Source organism: Denticeps clupeoides, chromosome 3, assembly GCF_900700375.1.
Source record: "Denticeps clupeoides chromosome 3, fDenClu1.1, whole genome shotgun sequence".
NCBI classification, from domain to species: domain Eukaryota; kingdom Metazoa; phylum Chordata; class Actinopteri; order Clupeiformes; family Denticipitidae; genus Denticeps; species Denticeps clupeoides.
Window position 1 is genome coordinate 456208 of NC_041709.1, and position 19441 is coordinate 475648.

Here is a 19441-nt window from a genome sequence, read left to right on the forward strand (position 1 = left end):
CTCCCTTCCTGGCACCTGAGGTCATTTGTGATTGTAAAGTGATTGTCACTTGTGATGCACAGCACACAGTGCACACAGTGACATTTGTCCTCTGCATTTAACCCATTACCCTTGGTGAGCAGTGGGCAGCCATGACAGGCGCCCGGGGACCAGTGTGTGGGGACGGTGCTTTGCTCAGTGGCACTTTGGTGGATTGGGATTCAAACCGGAAACCTTCTGATTACGGGGCCACGTCCTTAACCGCTGCCTTGTTCCATATTCCAGAAACATGGACCTGGCATTTCCCATCTTACAATAGACACAATATGATGGTTATTGACAGTATATCCCAAAATCTATGCACGGAATGCAACTGTATCACTTGCTAGATGAAATTCCAAAGTAGGCAAATCCTGGTCTCCAGACGGTGTTGGGAGGAATAACATCTAAGACACATGAACTGCATGAAAACTTGTTGACATTTCCAATGGACGTTGAGTGCTTGTTGAGTTCGTCTTATAGCTCCTGTCCTCCATTGTAGCGTCTTTGCTACAACTGTCCACTGTGGTTCCTGTTGCAAACATGGCTTTAAGAGAATAATTTAATAGAATTTTTTTTTACACATTAGCACATCCCTATATAGTATTTTTTTTATCACAGAATGATGAAATCATTCAAACATTCACAGACCCTGCTCACATAAGATTCAATAATTTATAAAACAGAGAAAATGTGTCTGAGCCCACTGGGTTTAAAGGTTGACACTTCGTCCCTGCTGGTTAGATATTTGGACTGGTTTGATATTTGGGGACATTCTGACTTGCCCGTTTCCTTGGTGTCAGGAGTGTGCATTGCAATAAGCAGATTTTAGCTCTGAAGATCCGGTCTTGGTCTTTTGCCATGACGTTTCCTCTGGCCTTGCTGGTAAGTGCCAATATCTCATCTTACTTTGCCACTTCTAGGTCGCGGTGATTGATGTTTTCTAGACGCTTCGATTAATTGACTTTCCTCTTCTTTCTTTTTTCTGCAAGCTGGACTGCCCTCTGCTCATAGTTACTGTTTTCATTGCTGGAATTGGGGGAAGCTTCCATTATGGATTCCATATTTCAGTGCTGAACTCTCCGTCCAATGTAGGTATTTGTTGTGTGTTGTTAAGAAAATCAATACACTATCTAAATAATAAAGCTTTTCTTTGCCAAAATGAAAGATAATGCTCTGACAGCTTCATATATATGAATTTGATCTTGTTTCGCTTCCAGTTTAAATTAAACATCCATTTTATATTTGAAAGCATAGACATAAAAAAAAATGTGTGTGTGTGTGTGTGTGTGTATGTATATATATGTGTATATATATGTGTGTGTGTGTGTGTGTGTGTGTATATATATATATATATATATATATATATTTATTTTTTTTACATTTATGGCATTTGACCGACACACTTATCAAGAGCAACTTGCATGCTTTCATGTTACCATCAATAAAGTAGTCAGTTCTGGTTTACTACGTCCCCGACTGTAAATGCAAATCCTTTTATTCGTTCGCTTGTGGTTTTTCTTACTGTCACACTATAAGAAAGTTACAAGTTCATCTAAGTATTCAAGTTCATCAGAGAGCCAGGGAGCTGGGGGGAGAAGTCATTTTGGGTTTGGAAGAGAGAGGACAGAGATCAATAGAAAGGGACAGTGAGGAGTGGAGAGAGTGTGTGTCCATTTCCAGTGGTCAGGTATTTGTGTGTGTGTACAGATATGTATAGAGAGAGAAATAAATTTGAATGTCCAGTATATACAGGAGCTGGTGAACCAAACATGTGAGCAGCGCTATGGCCTGGTCCTGGAACCCTGGCAGCTATCTCTCATCTGGTCCTTCATCGTCTCCATATTCTGCATAGGTGGTCTGATAGGCTCCCTGAGTGCTGGACACCTGGTTGGTGCATATGGGAGGTAAGATCCTGGTTCACACAGTTAACATCTAAATACCTGAAAGATATGTAGGTGTCCATCACCGAAGGTCAATGATATTGGTTTCTCTTGGTTTCGTACAATGAATAAGTTAATATTCCTATGTCAATTCTCTGTGAGTGACATAGCTTTTGCTGTACCAGGGAACTGAATAAATGTCAAGAAAATCCTGCCAGCGCAGCCAAACTCCAGAAAGGATGTATTTGTGTGTGTGATAATACTAATCTATTCACTTAAGATGTTCTGTAACTGTGCAAATCAATCAGCGAGCAGTTCAATAAGATCGGTTTACTTTATCTTAGTATTCTGCTAACTGACTTGAATCAAGTGCTGATGCAGTTAAATGGAGTCACTGTAACACGGGTGGCGACTGCTTGGTTTTCTACACACACAGGAAGAGATGCCTGATCTTCAACAACGCTGCCTCCATCACCGGAGCGCTGCTGATGCTGCTGAGCAAACCTGCCATGTCGTTTGAAATGATCATGATTGCCCGACTGCTCTGTGGTTTTAATGCAGGTTGGTTTGACGCAGCTGAACCTCAGCTAATAAAGGAGCATTTGGGCAACATATGAAGCAACACCTGGAGTCTTTATTGGGGCAGTGGTGAAAAGTGAAATCCAAAGTGAAACACTGCAGCACAGCACACGGTGCACACAACTAAATGTGTCCTCTGCTTTTTACCCATCACCTACAGTGAGCAGTGGGCAGCCATGAAAGGTGCACAGGGAGCAATGTGTGGGGAAGGTGCTTTGCTCAGTGGCACCAAGGTGATGGGTTAAATGCAGAAGACACATTTAGTTTTATATGCAGTGTGTGCTGTGCATGTGTTTCACAATGACAATCCATTCACTTTCGTTTTTTCATCCTGTGCAACCCATACCTCTGCTATAACCGTACGTTGTGCATTTGTGGTTTATGAGAATGAGTGTTTTACACTCCTTCAGGCCAAATGATCAGGTGTATATTTCTTCTTTTATTTGCAACACGGGTAACACAGAACATCAGACCTTGTGTATAACATGGCGGGTTTTTTTTAACAATTAACTGGCCTTCCTTTTCCATCATTCTCTATTACATCACTGTATGTCTTTTTACGCCCCCTTCTGGCTGGCGAGAAAATATACAAATTATGTTTCCCGTAGCAATAACTTTTGTATACATGAGCAGTATAACTCAAATAAAACCATACAAGAACACATGAGCTCTGTTTTTTTCTATAGGCATAAGTCTAACAGCTCACACCATGTATGTTCTTGAGTGTTCACCCAAGAAGTTACGTGGGATGGTGGGCGTGTCGGTTGCCACTTTTGTCTCCATGGGGAAGTTCTTTGGCCAGCTGCTGGGAATCAGGTGAGCTCTTCTAAGTCCAGGCCATCATAGTGGCACCTATTTCTTCCCCTTCAGGTGGGCCATGAACTGTGCCCTGATGCACTCTGACATCCATCCTACTGTTATAAATAATCAATTAGCATCACAGATTAATGAGAGCACACCCGTTTGACACAGTTTGCTGAGACAAACGTTACATCATAACTGATGAATAACAGAGATATATATCATGGTAACTAAATACACCTGTTGTTTGTGTATTTATGAGATTACAGAGTATCACAATTTTAAACTAGATATTTGTATCTCTCTGAATAAAGAAATGTAATAAACAAATGGAAAAAGAATAACTTGCACCCTGTTTGTGGTACGGGTCATGCCGGGATGTGAAGTGTTTGACAATCCAACCACGTTAGCATCAGCAAGGCTTTCATCTCACAAAACCAGCTTCTTCTCCTTGCATCATGTCCTTCATCTGCTTTGATCTGCAGAGGGACAGATGTGGGGTAGGAACACCAGACATCGCAGCAGATGTTAGCTTGTGCCGCCCCTCTCTGGCCAAACCTTGTTACTGCAGCACAATAATTACTGCTAGATGATCGGCCACGACATTGAAAACCATTGACAACTGATAGACTATTGATTACGTTAATAATCAAGTGAACTGATGAAAGCTGCAAAAAGATGTGAGTGACTTTAATGTGGGATGACTGTAGGTCGTTGGTGGTGTGCAGTTAACTCAACCTGCAAGCCTAAAGGTTCAGGGCACCCGAGGTTTCAAGTGTAGCCCATCTAGTCCGATTCTGTAGTTATCGCTGTCGTACCCCAGATTACTGCGTATGGGGCTGCTTAACCAGTAATCATAATCCGAGCCCTTCAAGACCCCTACACTTCTAGATTAACTTCTTGCTGACATTAATGGGACTCAATATGACAAGTTTGATGATGTCATTATTTATGTTCCTTTCGGGTCAGAGGTCGCTTAGCGGGTAAGGAAGCGGACTTCGAATCCTGAACTGCCAAAGGGCCATGAGGTCCCCTTGATCAAGGTACCATCTCTGGGTGCCTTTCATCACTGCTCACAACATGATGTCTGGTTAAATGCAGAGGAAACATTTCTTTGTGTGCTGCGCTCTGCTGCGTATCACAATGGCAATCACGTCATTTTCACTGTTATGCTGAATCATTAGTAAATGAGTTTAGCAGTAAATGTGCCTGCATGTGTAATGGGGTATTTTTTTGTCAGCGAGCTGCTGGGGACGCCTGACCGGTGGCCGTGGCTGCTGGGCTTCAGTGGCTTTACCGGCCTCCTCCAGCTGGTCACGTTGCCCTTCCTGCCCGAGTCCCCCCGGTTCCTGTTGCTGGACCGTGCCGACCGCTTGGGCTGTCAGGCAGGTCAGTGTCCCGCAGTGTTATTTATGTGTGAATCTGCCTCAATGGTACCAGTTGCAGGGCATCTGCCGAACGGAAATGTACCAGTGGTGGCTGGTGACATCAGTTTTTTTCAGATGCACTCTAACCACATATCACCGCTACGCCATTCTTATTCATCAATGCCTGTGTGTTCAGCCATTTATTATCTCCTTCAAACACGCAGATTTTTAGATGAATCAGTCTGGTATGTTTTACAAAAAACAGCATAAAAAACGCCTATTTCACCTTCCTTTTCTTCTTCTTTGGTGAAATGGTTCATTTTTAGGGATGCAACTGAATTCCTTTCCTCCATGTTTACTCCACAAACTGCAAACAAGTGAAATTCCTGAGCGGAGCTTTGACCTCGGAATGTGGGAATTCTGCATCCTCTACTTTGTAATAAAGGGGTTCCAGCGCGCATGCAACAGTTCTAGTGTGTAAAGATTCCTGCACCCCAAAGAATCAGCAAATATGTCACACAACATCTCAGTGGTGGTGAATGAGAGAGACACTTGAACGCAGACGATGCGCAGGACTCACAGTCTGTACAATGTGCAGGTGGATTATTTTCATTTTCACGTTTCCCATAAATTATTTTATGTGATCTTCTCCTTCATGTGAGACTGTTGGGCTACCTGGACCAGTCATGCCTTGTTCATGCCTTGTTCATGCCTTGTTCATGCCTTGTTCATGCCTTGTTCATGCCTTGTTCACGCCTTGTTCACGCCTTGTTCACGCCTTGTTCACGCCTTGTTCACGCCTTGTTCACGCCTTGTTCACGCCTTGTTCACGTCTTGTTCACGCCTTGTTCACGCCTTGTTCATGCCTTGTTCATGCCTTGTTCATGCCTTGCCCGCGCTCCCTCTGCTCCTGTAGCCGCCCGCAGGCTGTGGAGCAGTAAGGTGGACCACGCGTCTGAGATGGAGGAGATGCAGGCCGAGCACGCCGCGCTGCGTGGGGTGCGGATTCACAGCGTGAAGGAGCTCTTCCTGGAGCGCAGCGTTCGCTGGCAGCTGACTGCCATCTTTGTCACGTTCACCACCCTGCAGCTCTGTGGCATCAACGCCGTGAGTTCCAAAACTGGATCAGTTCAGAGGAACTTCTGTACGGGGCAACGTATGCCGCACATGAATACCTGAGCATCTGTGGGAGTCCAGAACGGCGCTGCATGTCCCTGCATGTCCCTGCATGTCCCTGTGTTGCTGCAGGTCTACCTGTATTCATTCGAGGTGTTCACAGCAGCAGGAATCCCGTCTCATCAGCTGCGCTACGCTGCTCTGGGGACAGGCCTGTGCGAGGTGTCCACCTCCGTTGCCTGTGTGAGTACAGACACACACGCACAGTGAACACTTTCATTGCGAATGTTGTACGTATTTCCTGATGCCGGTCCCAAACCCGGGGAAATGGGGAGGCCGACCAGAACTGTTGGTCCGCTGTGACGAGCCCCCACGGATGAAGCCCAAAGGAGGCAACAAATCAATCAAAAAATGAGTTTAAATCAAAAATATTTCAGAATAAATAAGAAACAGCCATCGCCAAAATGAGGTCAAACCCACACTGGCTGTTGGATTGGACACTCAGCTGGTCTGGATTTTGCCAGTTTTATTTCTTCTTGAATGAGTGTAATAATAATAAATGAAGTCTAATTGTCTACATGAATGCAGCTATTTCCAGCTGCCTTAATAATGTTTGGACAGGATTTTTGATCAGTTTACTGGACAAACTTTAATATCTATTCCTGTTTCTGAGATGAATGCAGGAACATTTGCCTTGCGTTATACCAGCTTGGTCTGCTGCTTGCTTCGTTGTAGGGTTGTTATCCATTTGAATTGCATTACCTGCGAGCTGCTTTCAGCTCTTTCCGGAATGCTTCCTTGTTTCGTCCCCAGATGTTAACTATCCTGCCATTTGTGCCCTAACAAGACTGCTCATGTAGTAAATGGGCGAGAAGAGAAAATATGGCAGCCCATCAAGATCAACAAAGTGAAGTGATTGTCACATGTGATACACAGCAGCACAGCATTTGATTATTAAGTGATTACAGCACACGTGCACACAATTAAATGTGTCCTCTGCTTTTAACCCATCACCCTGAGTGAGCAGTGGGCACCATGACAGGCGCCCGGGGAGCAGTGTGTGGGGACGGTGCTTTGCTCAGTTGCACCTTGGTGGATTGAACCGGATTCGAACCTGCAACCTTCTGGTTACGGGGCCTCCTTTGTAACCACCAGGTCACCACTGCCCCGATCAGCACTTCGGAAGGCAAACAGATTATAACTGTTACTTTTGCCATATATAACGTATGATATATTTGTTCAGTGTTTTAAACTTTTGGACCTCAATGGTCTTAGACAGTGCTGATCAAGGAAGGGAGAAATATAGATCGTAGAACATCAGAGCATCAGCTATATGGGGATGCTAACAGCCCTTTTTGCTGGTATGTAATCTTTAATAAAGCAACTTTCTCACAGTGAATTATTGCAGCGCTTCACAATGACAATCACTTCACTTTCACTTATTTAAACCTGCGTCCATCAGTAACGACCAGTTCAAAGCTCCAGTTCAAAAGCAGTGGACTCAGCGCCCATACTGTGTTGTGGTCTTTATTTGCAACAGGTTTTGGTGATTGAGAGCACAGGGAGGAGAAACTTGCTATTCAGAGGCTACATGGGGATGGCGGCCACTCTGGCCCTCCTCACGCTCACACTGTACCTGCAGGTTGGTGACCGAGCGAACTCACGCGCATACACGCATGCACACTCACGCATGCACACCCACGCACACACACTCACTCACGCACTCACATGCGCACTCACGCACACGCACGCACATGCACACCCACGCACACGCACTCACATGCGCACTCACGCACACGCACGCATGCACGCACACGCACACACATGCACACCCACGCATGCACACCCACACACACGCACTCACATGCGCACTCAGTCACGCGCATGCACGCACACGCACGCACGCACGCACGCACGCACATGCACACCCACGCACGCACATGCACACCCACGCACACGCACTCACATGCGCGCACGCACACGCACGCACGCACATGCACACCCACGCACGCACACGCATGCACACTCACGCACGCGCATGCACGCACACGCACGCACATGCACGCACACGCACGCACGCACATGCACGCACGCACATGCACACGCACGCACATGCACACCCACGCACACACACTCACATGCGCACACGCACACGCACGCACGCACATGCACACCCACGCACTCACATGCGCACACGCACGCACATGCACACCCACGCACGCACGCACACACACCCACGCACGCACGCACATGCACACCCACGCACTCACATGCGCACTCACTCACGCACGCACGCACACCCACGCACGCACACCCACGCATGCACACCCACGCACACGCACTCACATGCGCACTCACGCACACGCATGCACGCACACGCACGCACACACATGCGCACTCACGCACGCACACGCACGCACATGCACACCCACGCACTCACATGCGCACTCACGCACACGCACGCATGCACGCACACCCACGCACGCACACCCACGCACGCATGCACACCCACGCACACGCACTCACATGCGCACTCACGCACACGCACGCACGCGCACACCCACGCACTCACATGCGCACTCACGCACACGCATGCACGCGCGCACACACATGCGCACTCACGCACACCCACGCACGCATGCACACCCACGCACACGCATGCACACCCACGCACATAGGCAGGAAAATCAGTATAGAGACGACCTACAGACGACCATGCACACATTTCTGAATGCTTTATCACCCATTACAGCCATAGCTTTCTTCACTATTCTATCACTGTGTTTGAAGGGACACATCTTCTGGATGCCCTACTGCAGCATGGTCCTCATCTTTCTCTACATTTTCTTGTTCTCCACTGGACCAGGTAAAGAAATAGCACCTGAAGACAGTTTAGAAGAACTGAAAAGTATAATTTCCTTGTAAATGGATGTCTACAGTATGTTGTCCTGTTCTGGTTGTATGTAAATACCCTTTTGTGTCTGGTTTGGTGCAGCTGGAGTGACAGTGTCCCTCCCTGGTGAATTTTTCACACAGTCCTTCAAGTCCCCAGCATTCACTGTTGGCACCACCATCAACTGGGCTGGGCTCTTCATCATAGGGATGGTCTTCCCTCTCATAGTGACAAACCTGGAGTACTTCTGCTTCCTGATCTTCTTCGTCTTTTGCTTCTTCTCTGGGTTGTTTGTGTGGTACAGAGTGCCTGAAACCAAAAACCACACAGTGCTGGAGATCACAGCTGCATTCAACCAAATGGGTCGCAAACAGGATCCCATTAAAGAGGCAAAACTGGACGGCGTCCAGTACAATAAAACCACCAAACTCTGAGACAATGAAAGTCTGTCCAGTGCTGTATGGTCCCATTGGCATGGTGTGAAGTATTTGTTTATGCCCCCTTGTTCAGAAAGGGCCATTGTGTTATCTCTCACCTCTTATAACTGAACTTTGGTGGCAGTGGGTTGCCGGTTCGAATCCCGAGCCGCCGAGGTGCCACTGAGCAAAGTGCCACGTAACAGACACTGCTCCCCCACTGCTCACGAAGGGTGATGGTTAAAAGCAGAGGACACATTTTGTTGTATCACCATGTGCTGTGCTGTAGTGTTTCACAATCACTTCACTTTCACTTTTATCATTTTATTTAGTGAAGGTTACATTTGGTGCCTTCAGCTGCCTTGAGGAGATGTTTATATGTTGATCCTGTAGCCTGTGTGAATATGACTGAGGAATTATATCAGAATTGGAAACAAAAAGCTACCTGACAGAGTTGCTAGTTGCTGTGCACATTTCTAATAAACAGTTCATGTGGCTAACGCTGTTTTTCTTTTATATTTTTGATGCTCAAAATGTCAAATGAAAGTAGATAATTTCATTACGTCCACATTTTGTTCTATCAAACACGCATTTATCTGAGCAAGCTGACTCATAACGAATTTCATAATTCATTATGTGCAATGTAAATTGGTTCAGCCTTACTGAATACTAGTAGCCTAGTGGGTAACACACTCGCCTATGAACCAGAAGACCCAGGTTCAAACCCCACTAACTACCATCGTGTCCCTGAGCAAGACATTTAACCCTGAGTGTCTCCAGGGGGGGACTGTCCCTGGAACTACTGACTGTAAGTCGCTCTGGATAAGGGCGTCTGGTAAATGGCGTAAATGTAAGTTTATGTACTGAAGAAAGAAGAAAGTGAAGAAAGTATCACTTGTGATGCACAGCACAAGGTGCACACAGTGCAATTTGTCCTCTGCATTTAACCCATCACCCTGAGTGAGCAGTGGGCACCATGACAGGCGCCCGGGGAGCAGTGTGTGGGGACGGTGCTTTGCTCAGTGGCACCTTGACGGGTCGGGATTCGAACCGGCAACCTTCTGATTACGGGGCCGCTTCCTTAACCGCTAGGTCACCACTGCCACTGAAGAAGGTCTCTGAAGGAGCAATATACTATACCTTTCAGGGAACAGGAAGCTCCCACAAGCACATGAAACAACTGACCAACATGAGCCGTACTCTCAACAAAGTTCCTCTTCAGCTGTACTTATATCAATATAATATTGCATTATTTGGTCATTCAGCTTTGAATCCCTTCTTGACTTTTTGATCAGGTGACCAGGTGTGTGTGACACTGTTTGACATGAACCGCTTTGACAGCGCCGTTGATTAATGATCTAATTCACATGATGGGAGCATCAGGCACACACTCATGTTTTTATTCATTCGGTCTCTCGCCCCTCAGTGCTCTTCAACTCAGATATAAGAAACTTTAATGACCAAGGACATTAAAGGTAATCCTCTTTTACCACTCCGATCTGCCTAGGGTCAAAATGGAGAGAAACAGACATTTATAGTTTAATGTGTACTGGCAATCAAGACATAATCTCATCAATCACACCTGCAATTAGCACCATGTTCATGTTTTCACCAATTAAATAGCGGTTAAGGAAGCGGCCCCGTAATCAGAAGGTTGTCGGTTCGAATCCCGATCCGCCAAGGTGCCACTGAGGTGCCACTGAGCAAAGCACCGTCCCCACACACTGCTCCCCGGGCGCCTGTCATGGCTGCCCACTGCTCACCAAGGGTGATGGGTAAAATGCAGATGACACATTTCACCGTGTGCTGTGCTCTGTATCATAATGACAATAACTTCACTTTAAATTTAATTTAGTTCCAGTTTCAATTAATCCTTCAATAGTCTTTCAACTTTTAGGCACAAAAAAACCATTTATCTTAGAATTGGACGTGTCTCTCCTTTGCTAGAAGGGAGAGGGGTATTAGGAATAATTTGAAAAGGATGAGGACAAGGTGTTTTCAGTCAAATATTGCTGAAATAATGTTTTTCGTCAAGCAATTTGGCAAGTTTCATATGACATCACTTGAACTGACAATTCGCTGTCAGTAAAAACAGAGCTGATCATTATTATAAAAGACCGGTACACGAAATTCATATAATTCATGCAGGACAATAGGTCCACTTGAACACAGAATCAGGTAAAGGTGCAGGCTAGTCAGCTGGTAACATGGCCGGTATGTACTTCATAATGACAATGGGGCGCTAGTGGGGTTACATCCAGGAAATAAAATATCATTTTTTCAGTGCAGTGATATGAAAAAATAACAGTTCAAAATACTAGCCACAAAGTGGACTAACATCAACCACCTACATGGAGCTTTTCACTTCTTTGCTCTTTTTTGTTCTCCATTTGACCCCAACTCAGATAAGGGAAGGGAAGATCTGTCTGAAGATTGAGATATGAACCACACGCATCCCCAAATTGTGAGAGCAAGATGACCTCCTGTATGAACAAAAGGGTCTTGCTGAGGGACACGGTGACAGTTACTGCATAACACAATCAGTTTAATTTAATATTTATTTATAAAATAATTTTAATATAAAATTGGTACGTTTAACTTCTCAATATTGAAATATTAAATATCCGTTTTCAGCTAAGACTGAGGTATGACTATTTGAAAGAACGTTTAAATTTTGCAAATGGATTTATTCTTGTCTGATCATATGATGATTTTTTTTGTTGGATAATTTAAGGCATTCATTCATTCATTCATTCACAGAGGTCACTTCCACGGGTTCAATAATTTATAAATCCGAGGGATCTGGTGGCACTGGGTTTGTGAAGCCGTAAAGAATGTGCTTAAAGGGTTACACTTCACACCGCGGTTAGATATTTAGACCTAGTCACGCTGACTCAGGGCTGTGACTCCATTTGTAGGATTTAGGATTTCATTAGGGTTGTTATTTATTATATTTGCTTTCTGGAAACGCCCCTTGGAGTTCTGTATTTCATGTAGAAGCATTGCCCTTGGCAGCAATAAGGCTCATTCCTTTTATCATGGCGCTTCCTCTGGTCTTGCTGGTAAGTTTTAATATCCCTCCCATTATTTGTTCATCATTCAGGCTAATGGACTTTTTAAACTTAAATCTTTCTGTATTTCCACAAGTTGGACAGCCCTCTCCTCATTGCTGTTATTTTTATTGCGGGAATTGGCGGAAGCTTCCAGTATGGTCTCCATGTCTCAATGCTGACCTCACCATCCTCTGTAGGTATTTGCATTAAATATTTTAATGCAAAAATTACACTTTGTTTAAATCATCCATTTGTTTATAATTTAAACTGTATTAGTTACTAACTGTATTAATTTGATTTATGTATAGTCCGGGAAAACATTTGCTGCTGATTTTGTAAGTTTGCCATCTTACATGATCAGCTCATAATTTCAAAAGTTTATTTGAACAGTGAGAGACGGAACAAAAACTATTTCAATGAAGGAAGTTTTTGACCACTTTTGCAAAACGTGCTTTAGTACTAGGTGGCAAAACCTCTGTTGACAATCACTGAGGTCAGATGTTTCATAAGGTTTGTCCATATTTGGTCCCACTCATCTCTAGGCCATTTTCAATGCCCTGAAAATGGGGAAAGGAGGTTCTCACCCAACATTTGACCTTCATCGAGTCCTCCTCTGAATCATTTAGATGTTCTGTGCCAAACCTGTACATGTGCTTCCTTGAGAAGGGGGACCTTGCGGTCACTGCAGGATTTCAGTCCTTCACAGCGTAATGTGTTACCAACTATTTTCTTGGGGACTATGGACCCATGGCACCCAGCTGCTTTGAGATCATTGACAAGTTCCTTGTGAGTAGCTCTGGGATGGTTCCACACCATTTTCATTATCACTGAACTCCACAAGGTGGCATCTTGTATGGAACTCCAGACTGAGGGAGTATTTTATGGTTCTACATCAGATTCTTGCTGACTGATAGGGGATCAACTATTTCATTCATGAAAATGACAATTCATTCGAAATTCGTTATTTGATTTTTTGTTGTTGTTCTGTCACAGTTTAAAGAAACCTACAGTTTAGATTTAATGATTTAAATGAATGATCATTTTTTGTTAGTGGGCAAACATACTAAGTCAGCAGTGGTTCAAACAGTTTTCCCCCTGACTGTATTTACACGTCTATTTCTGGCTTGAACTTTTGTTCATTTTTGCATTATAATTTTATATGAATAATATTAAATTGCCACTGAACAGAATACCTCCACTTGAATGCATAGTTCATCAAGGAGCTGGTGAACCACACATGTGAGCAGCGCTATGGCCTGGTCCTGAACGCTTGGCAGCTCTCGCGCATCTGGTCCTTCATCGTCTCCATCTTCAGCATTGGTGGTCTGATCGGCTCCCTTTGTGCTGGACACCTGGTAGCGACATACGGGAGGTGCGCATTAAACACACTGCTGACCCTTTCCAGCCCAGACTGACCTTGAGGTGCCGCATGCTTCTGATTGTCTTGGACGTTTGTCCCCACACGCTGCTCCACGGGCGCCTGTCATGGTGCCCACTGCTCACTCAGGGTGATGGTTAAATGCAGAGGACACGTTTCACTGTGTCACCCTGTGCTGTGCTGCAGTGTTTCACCATGACAGTCACTTCACTTAAATGAGGCAGAAGGTGAGCTGAGGACGAGAAATTAGACTTTGAGTAACAAATAGACCACGTCAAGCTGTCCTTAGGTGTAGAATGTTCTGTAGAAATGAATCATTTGATACTTGACGTTCATCTAGAACACAATCGATGTGGCGCCAAGGCAGTCCTGCACTCGCCAGGTGTTGTTTGGCACGGGGGATCAGAACCCGTCCTGTGTTGATAGTAACGTGTCCTGTTTCGCTGCATTTCTGTTCTGTTCTTTTTCTGTCCATTGTGCCTTTGCTCTTTTTTTATTTATTAAAATTTGTCATTTGTCACGACGTCAAGCGGTTGTGCCTCCACCCTTCTGTGTTATGTACTGTGTACACAAACTCTACTCCCAGAAATAAAACACACACATACGATAATACTATAATAATGTAAGAAATAAACTTAAAAGGTGGATCACAAAAACGCAAGAGACAGAGAAAAGTACACAAGTACACATATGGAGCACCCTGCCCGAGTCAGATCATTACTTCCTTCTAATCTTAATGTTTTCTCCCCATGGAGAGAAGATGAGGACTTCTGTTTATTTCCCTTAGTAATTTGAATACGTGTGTTAAAAGATAACATTTTAAATTCGTAATAAGGTACTAAAAATGAGACAGACCCAGACTGTCCGATATGCAGCTTTTTATTTTATTGTAAAAAAGGTTTAAAGAGACGAGAGTTTCAGGCAGGTACCAGCCAGGTCATGTGATTACGTCATGAATCCAACCACTCATTCTTTCAGCATCTTCAGCTACGCCGATGTGTTCTGCTAACGGACTTAAAAAGTCATGGGAGCACGGGTGCGAGTAGCCCACTGCTTGCTTCCCCACAGGAGGAGATGCCTGATGGTGAACAATGCCGTGGCCATCGGCGGAGCGCTGCTGATGCTGCTGAGCAAATCTACCATGTCGTTTGAGATGATCATAATCGCCCGGCTGCTATACGGTTTGAACTCAGGTTTGACCCGTACGAGTGTGTGTGAATGTCATGTGGTTTTCAGGGTGAGGGAACAACCTGTGTCTTATGATGGACCCTGTCTCCTACAGGTATAGGTCTAACAGCTCACGCCTTGTATGTACTCGAGTGCGCCCCCAAGAGGTTACGTGGGATGCTGGGGGTGTCGCTCTCCACGTTCGCCTCTATGGGGAAGTTCTTCGGCCAGCTGCTGGGAATCAGGTGAGCTCTTCTTTCCGAGACACTGCATGCGCGTCCCAATGTCACAAACATTTCAGCAATGGGCCTCAAATTGTGCTCTGATGGACACCACTGGCTGTCCTGCTCTTACAAGTGAAAGGGGTTCATCTGATTTAAATAGTTCTGAAGATAATAATTAGACTTTATCCCTAAAGATGAGTGATACTGAATGCCATCAGTGGTACGTGCTGCATCGTTGGTGACCTGCTGTGTTCCTATAACAGTCCCACTGAGTTCTGGGGGAAAAACACACATCCGTCCTGGTCGGTCCATACTGTCCCCTCCTACTGGTGGGACCTGACAAACACCTTTGCCATTGGCCACACAGCTGGTGGTGTGCAGACAGAACGGGGACATGACAAAGTGCTTCAGGGGATCAGGTCCTCCATGTATTTGTCTCCTTGTGTCTGGACATTTGGCAAAGTATGAAATTCTTGCCGACATAAATGTCATTGCTAACCTTTTTTGGAAGTGAAGTGATTGACATTGTAAAACACAGCAGCACAGCACACGGTGCACACAGTGAAATGTGTCCTCTGCATTTAACCACGGGGCCGCTTCCTTAACCGCCAGGCCACCGCTGCCCCATTATTTTTTGGCTGACTTATTGGAATAAGGCCTCAGGTGACAATGACAAGGTGTATAGCTTGTACCTAAATATATAATACTATATTAATCATGATCATACTATTATATTAGAGAGAGAGAGAGAGAGAGAGAGAGAGGGTATTAGACGTTTTGTGGCTCTGCTAGTGGTTAATGTGACTGTGTGGGTGATTCCCAGCGAGCTGCTGGGGACGACTGACCGGTGGCCGTGGCTGCTGGGCTTCAGTGGCTTTACCGGCCTTCTGCAGATGCTGACTCTGCCCATCCTTCCTGAGTCGCCCCGGTTCCTGCTGCTCGACCGCAACGACCGCGCCGGCTGTGAGGCAGGTCAGTGCCCCGCTGGTCCGTGTCTGAATCCAACTTGTATTATTACTGACCAATGTCCTTTTCACAAAAGACAGTAAATAGTGGTGACTAAAGAAAGAAGTGACGTGTCTCCTGCAGCCGCCCGCAGGCTGTGGAGCAGTAAGGTGGACCACGCGTCTGAGATGGAGGACATGCAGGCCGAGCACGCCGCGCTGCGTGGGGTGCGGATTCACAGCGTGAAGGAGCTCTTCCTGGAGCGCAGCGTTCGCTGGCAGCTCATCACCACTTTAGTCACGTTCACCACCGTGCAGCTCTGCGGCATCAACGCTGTGAGTCGTGCTGCTCAGACCGAGTACCGTGACCTGCAAGGCCACTTTCTTCTTGCATGATCGGGTCCTGGATATTTCTGCATTAGGGGGTGGTAGCGGCCTAGTGGGTAACACACTCGTCCATATGAACCAGAAGACCACAAATGTTCAAACCTGTCACAAGGCTGGACTGGCGGTGCACTAGAGTAACTGAATGGCGGCGTGGGACATTGGGAAGAAGCACTGGGACTGGGACTGGGCCAGGAAAGGAGTGGCATGCTGGGACTTCCTGGATCGGGATCACTGTAGAGGTGGTGTAATGAGTTCAAGGTGGCCTTTTGTACTCGCTGTTGTCCTGGGTTTGATCTTCTTCCGGGTCGGTGGTTCTGGGTGTGGTCGTGCGCCCCCTGGGGGTCCGGTGGTGGAACGGCAGCAGTGACAAAAACCCACCATCGCTACCATTGTGTCCCTAAGCGAGACTCTTAACCCTGAGTTGGTCCAGGGCGACTGTTCCCTGTATATTCTGATTGTAAGGAAATCTGCATAAGGGCGTCTGCTAAATGCAGTAAATGTAAATGTATTCTGAACTGGACTTGAATGGCACTGCATGTCCCTGCATGTCCCTGTGTTGCTGCAGGTCTACCTGTATTCATTCGAGGTGTTCACAGCAGCAGGAATCCCGTCTCATCAGCTGCGCTACGCTGCTCTGGGGACAGGCCTGTGCGAGGTGTCCACCTCCGTTGCCTGTGTGAGTACAGACATGCAATATACTAAACAGAGAAATGTCCCGTTCTCCACGGTTTGAAGAAATGCACGTACACACGCATTACATGCTGCCAGGAAGATGACCCTCAAACTGTAGGATTGTACACTGAAGGTGCATGCTGGTAACAGGACACAAACAGATAAAACAATCGGAATAATGAAAAATCTCATCGACAATATTCACTCTGTCGTCAACATGAGTGCGGTTTGTAGGTTTAATGTGAGGAATTTTAGTAACTGCACACACCCATGATATGGCAGGACGGGGCTTGAGGAATCTGTGCCCGTTTCATCATTTTAATTGAGTTAACTGAGAGCTGCATCATCGCTTTGACACTGAGTGCTGATAACTGTCCTGCCCATTTACATACAGTAAAAGGAGCCGAACACGATAAGAATTTAGCTAAACTGCATTAGTAGAATTCTTGCTTTTGCTCCATAATTGGTTTAGTACTCTGGTTTCTCTGTTATTTTTTGGAATAAACCATGATCTTAGTATAACTAGACACTATCCTCCTGAGACCTGATCTTTTGTTTGGAGAGAACTTTTTATTTCCTTTATCTGTTTGGGACTAGCAGGACATCATAAACCAAAAAAAATACTATTTGTAGTAAATAAAAATAAAACACAATAAAATCATAGTTGTGAAACAATACTATTACTAAAATTGGTAAAATTCTTATACCATTTAAAACAACAAACACATTTAAGTGAAAAAAAAAGGACATTTGTACTTTATCTACTTTTCTTTCTGAAGGCACCATAGAAGAATGCTGCTGATATTGCTGCCTTCTGGATTTCTTTATGTTTTGTGTGCGGTGCTTCTCTGACCCCTAGAGGGCAAAGCAAAGGTCCCTGGATGAGGACAACGGGCTTAAATTGAACAGAATAAAATATTATGGATTATAATGGAAGACAATGTAATGTCCCCATATGAGGATGCAAGGACAGTCGTTTCTGCTCAATGAAACAGGTTTTGGTGATTGAGAGCACGGGGAGGAGAGTCCTGCTGTTCCGAGGCTACATGGGCATGGCGGCCACGCTGGCCCTCCTCACGCTCACGCTGTACCTGCAGGTTGGTGACCGGGCACGTGCACGTCACAAATATCCTCGCTATCTATAGCCACACCATCCAGATCAGGGTTGTGGCTTCCGGCGCAGGGCGGGGACTCGCCCGAGGTGGGGCTCCAGCTCACCGCAGGCTTTTAAATGCACAGAGATAGAGATACAAATAATGGAAAAAAAGGCAGAAATAGATTTTCCCGGACAAATCATGCTTTTTGACATGTAACGCGTTTATCACATAATGAAACTGGGTGGTCGTAGCCTAGCGGGTAACACACCCGCCTATGGTCCAGAAGACCCAGGTTCAAACCCCACTTACTACCATCGTGTCCCTGAGCAGGACACTTAACCCTGAGTGTCTCCAGGGGACGACTGTCCCTGTAACTACTGATTGTAAGTCGTTCTGGATAAGGACGTCTGGTAAATGCTGTAAATGTAAATAATGGAAGGTCTTGATGACCAGTGTGTTTTTATGAATGTTTTGGCTATTCAGTGTTGTCACTGTGTTTGAAGGCACATGTGTCCTGGATGCCCTACTGCAGCATGGTCCTCATCTTCGTCTTCATCTTCTTCTTCTCCAGTGGGCCATGTAAGGAACCTTTATTAAATCCATATGTTAACGTGTGTTATCATGCTTATTTATCAGTGTACTTATGTGCAGCTGGAGTGACAACATCCCTCCCCGGTGAAATTTACACCCAGTCCTTCAAGTCCCCAGCCTTCACTGCTGGCACCACCATCAACTGGGCTGGGCTTTTCATCTTAGGGATGGTCTTCCCTCTCATAGTGGTGAGAACTGTGCTGTTACAAACACGGGCATCTTCTTTTTTTTTTGCCAAATGACCTTCTCTCTCTTTCTCCTTCACGAACTTCTCCACCCTCCAGGAAAACCTGGAATACTTCTGCTTCCTCATCTTCTTCTTCTTTTGCTTCTTCTCGGCGGTCTTTGTGTGGTACGTAGTGCCCGAGACCAAGAACCGCACGGTGCTGGAGATCGCTGTTGCGTTTAAACAAATGCACCACAAGCGAAGAGCCATGGAGGAGGTCAAGGAGGACGAACTGACGTCTGACTGCGTCCTCTGCAACAAAGCCACCAAACTCTGAACCTGGAAGTGTCACATCCTGCACATCCTGCACAGAGGCCTGAGGACAGAGGACAGAGAACTGAGGACTGAGGTTGAGGCAAAATGTTCCAGTACTGCACAACAAACAGGAGGGTCTGGACTTTGAAATGCTGATGACCATGGGTCTGGTGTACAGTGCAGCAAGGGTGCCAAAAACCTATGACCTTTATTGACTTAGCTGGCCCTTGTGGGTCAAAGGGTGTGACCTGCATGCTCCTGTTGAGGAAGCCCTGGGTTCCACCACCCTGTTAGTTCTCACCCCCAGCTTGTCCCATTCAATCATTCAGCTACTCTTTACTTTATATTGTGTCTAACCTGTGTGAGCATGACTG

The 19441-nt window shown here is 45.7% G+C and overlaps 2 protein-coding genes across 4 annotated transcripts; both read left to right on the forward strand.

Moving 5' to 3' along the window:
• Positions 1–237: 237 nt before the first annotated feature.
• LOC114785297 (solute carrier family 2, facilitated glucose transporter member 9-like) lies at positions 238–9573 on the forward strand. The gene is made up of 11 exons (XM_028971309.1): positions 238–903; positions 1011–1109; positions 1765–1925; positions 2338–2462; positions 3167–3296; positions 4522–4670; positions 5565–5755; positions 5897–6007; positions 7305–7406; positions 8555–8630; positions 8760–9573. Exons 1-11 carry the CDS (start codon positions 880–882, stop codon positions 9089–9091), a joined length of 1500 nt encoding a protein of 499 aa, XP_028827142.1. The 5' UTR covers positions 238–879; the 3' UTR covers positions 9092–9573.
• Positions 9574–11952: 2379 nt separating this feature from the next.
• On the forward strand, positions 11953–19378 carry LOC114785294 (solute carrier family 2, facilitated glucose transporter member 11-like). 3 transcript variants are annotated; one of them, XM_028971306.1, is made up of 12 exons: positions 11953–12135; positions 12221–12319; positions 13338–13498; positions 14573–14697; positions 14787–14916; positions 15719–15867; positions 15985–16175; positions 16792–16902; positions 17894–17995; positions 18499–18574; positions 18647–18774; positions 18871–19378. In XM_028971306.1, exons 1-12 carry the CDS (start codon positions 12112–12114, stop codon positions 19087–19089), a joined length of 1515 nt encoding a protein of 504 aa, XP_028827139.1. In that variant the 5' UTR covers positions 11953–12111; the 3' UTR covers positions 19090–19378. The 3 variants fall into 3 exon arrangements, with proteins under 3 accessions (XP_028827139.1, XP_028827138.1, XP_028827140.1); XM_028971305.1 differs by having other exon boundaries at positions 18499–18774; XM_028971307.1 differs by lacking the exon at positions 11953–12135 and having other exon boundaries at positions 12236–12323; positions 18499–18774.
• Positions 19379–19441: the final 63 nt, after the last annotated feature.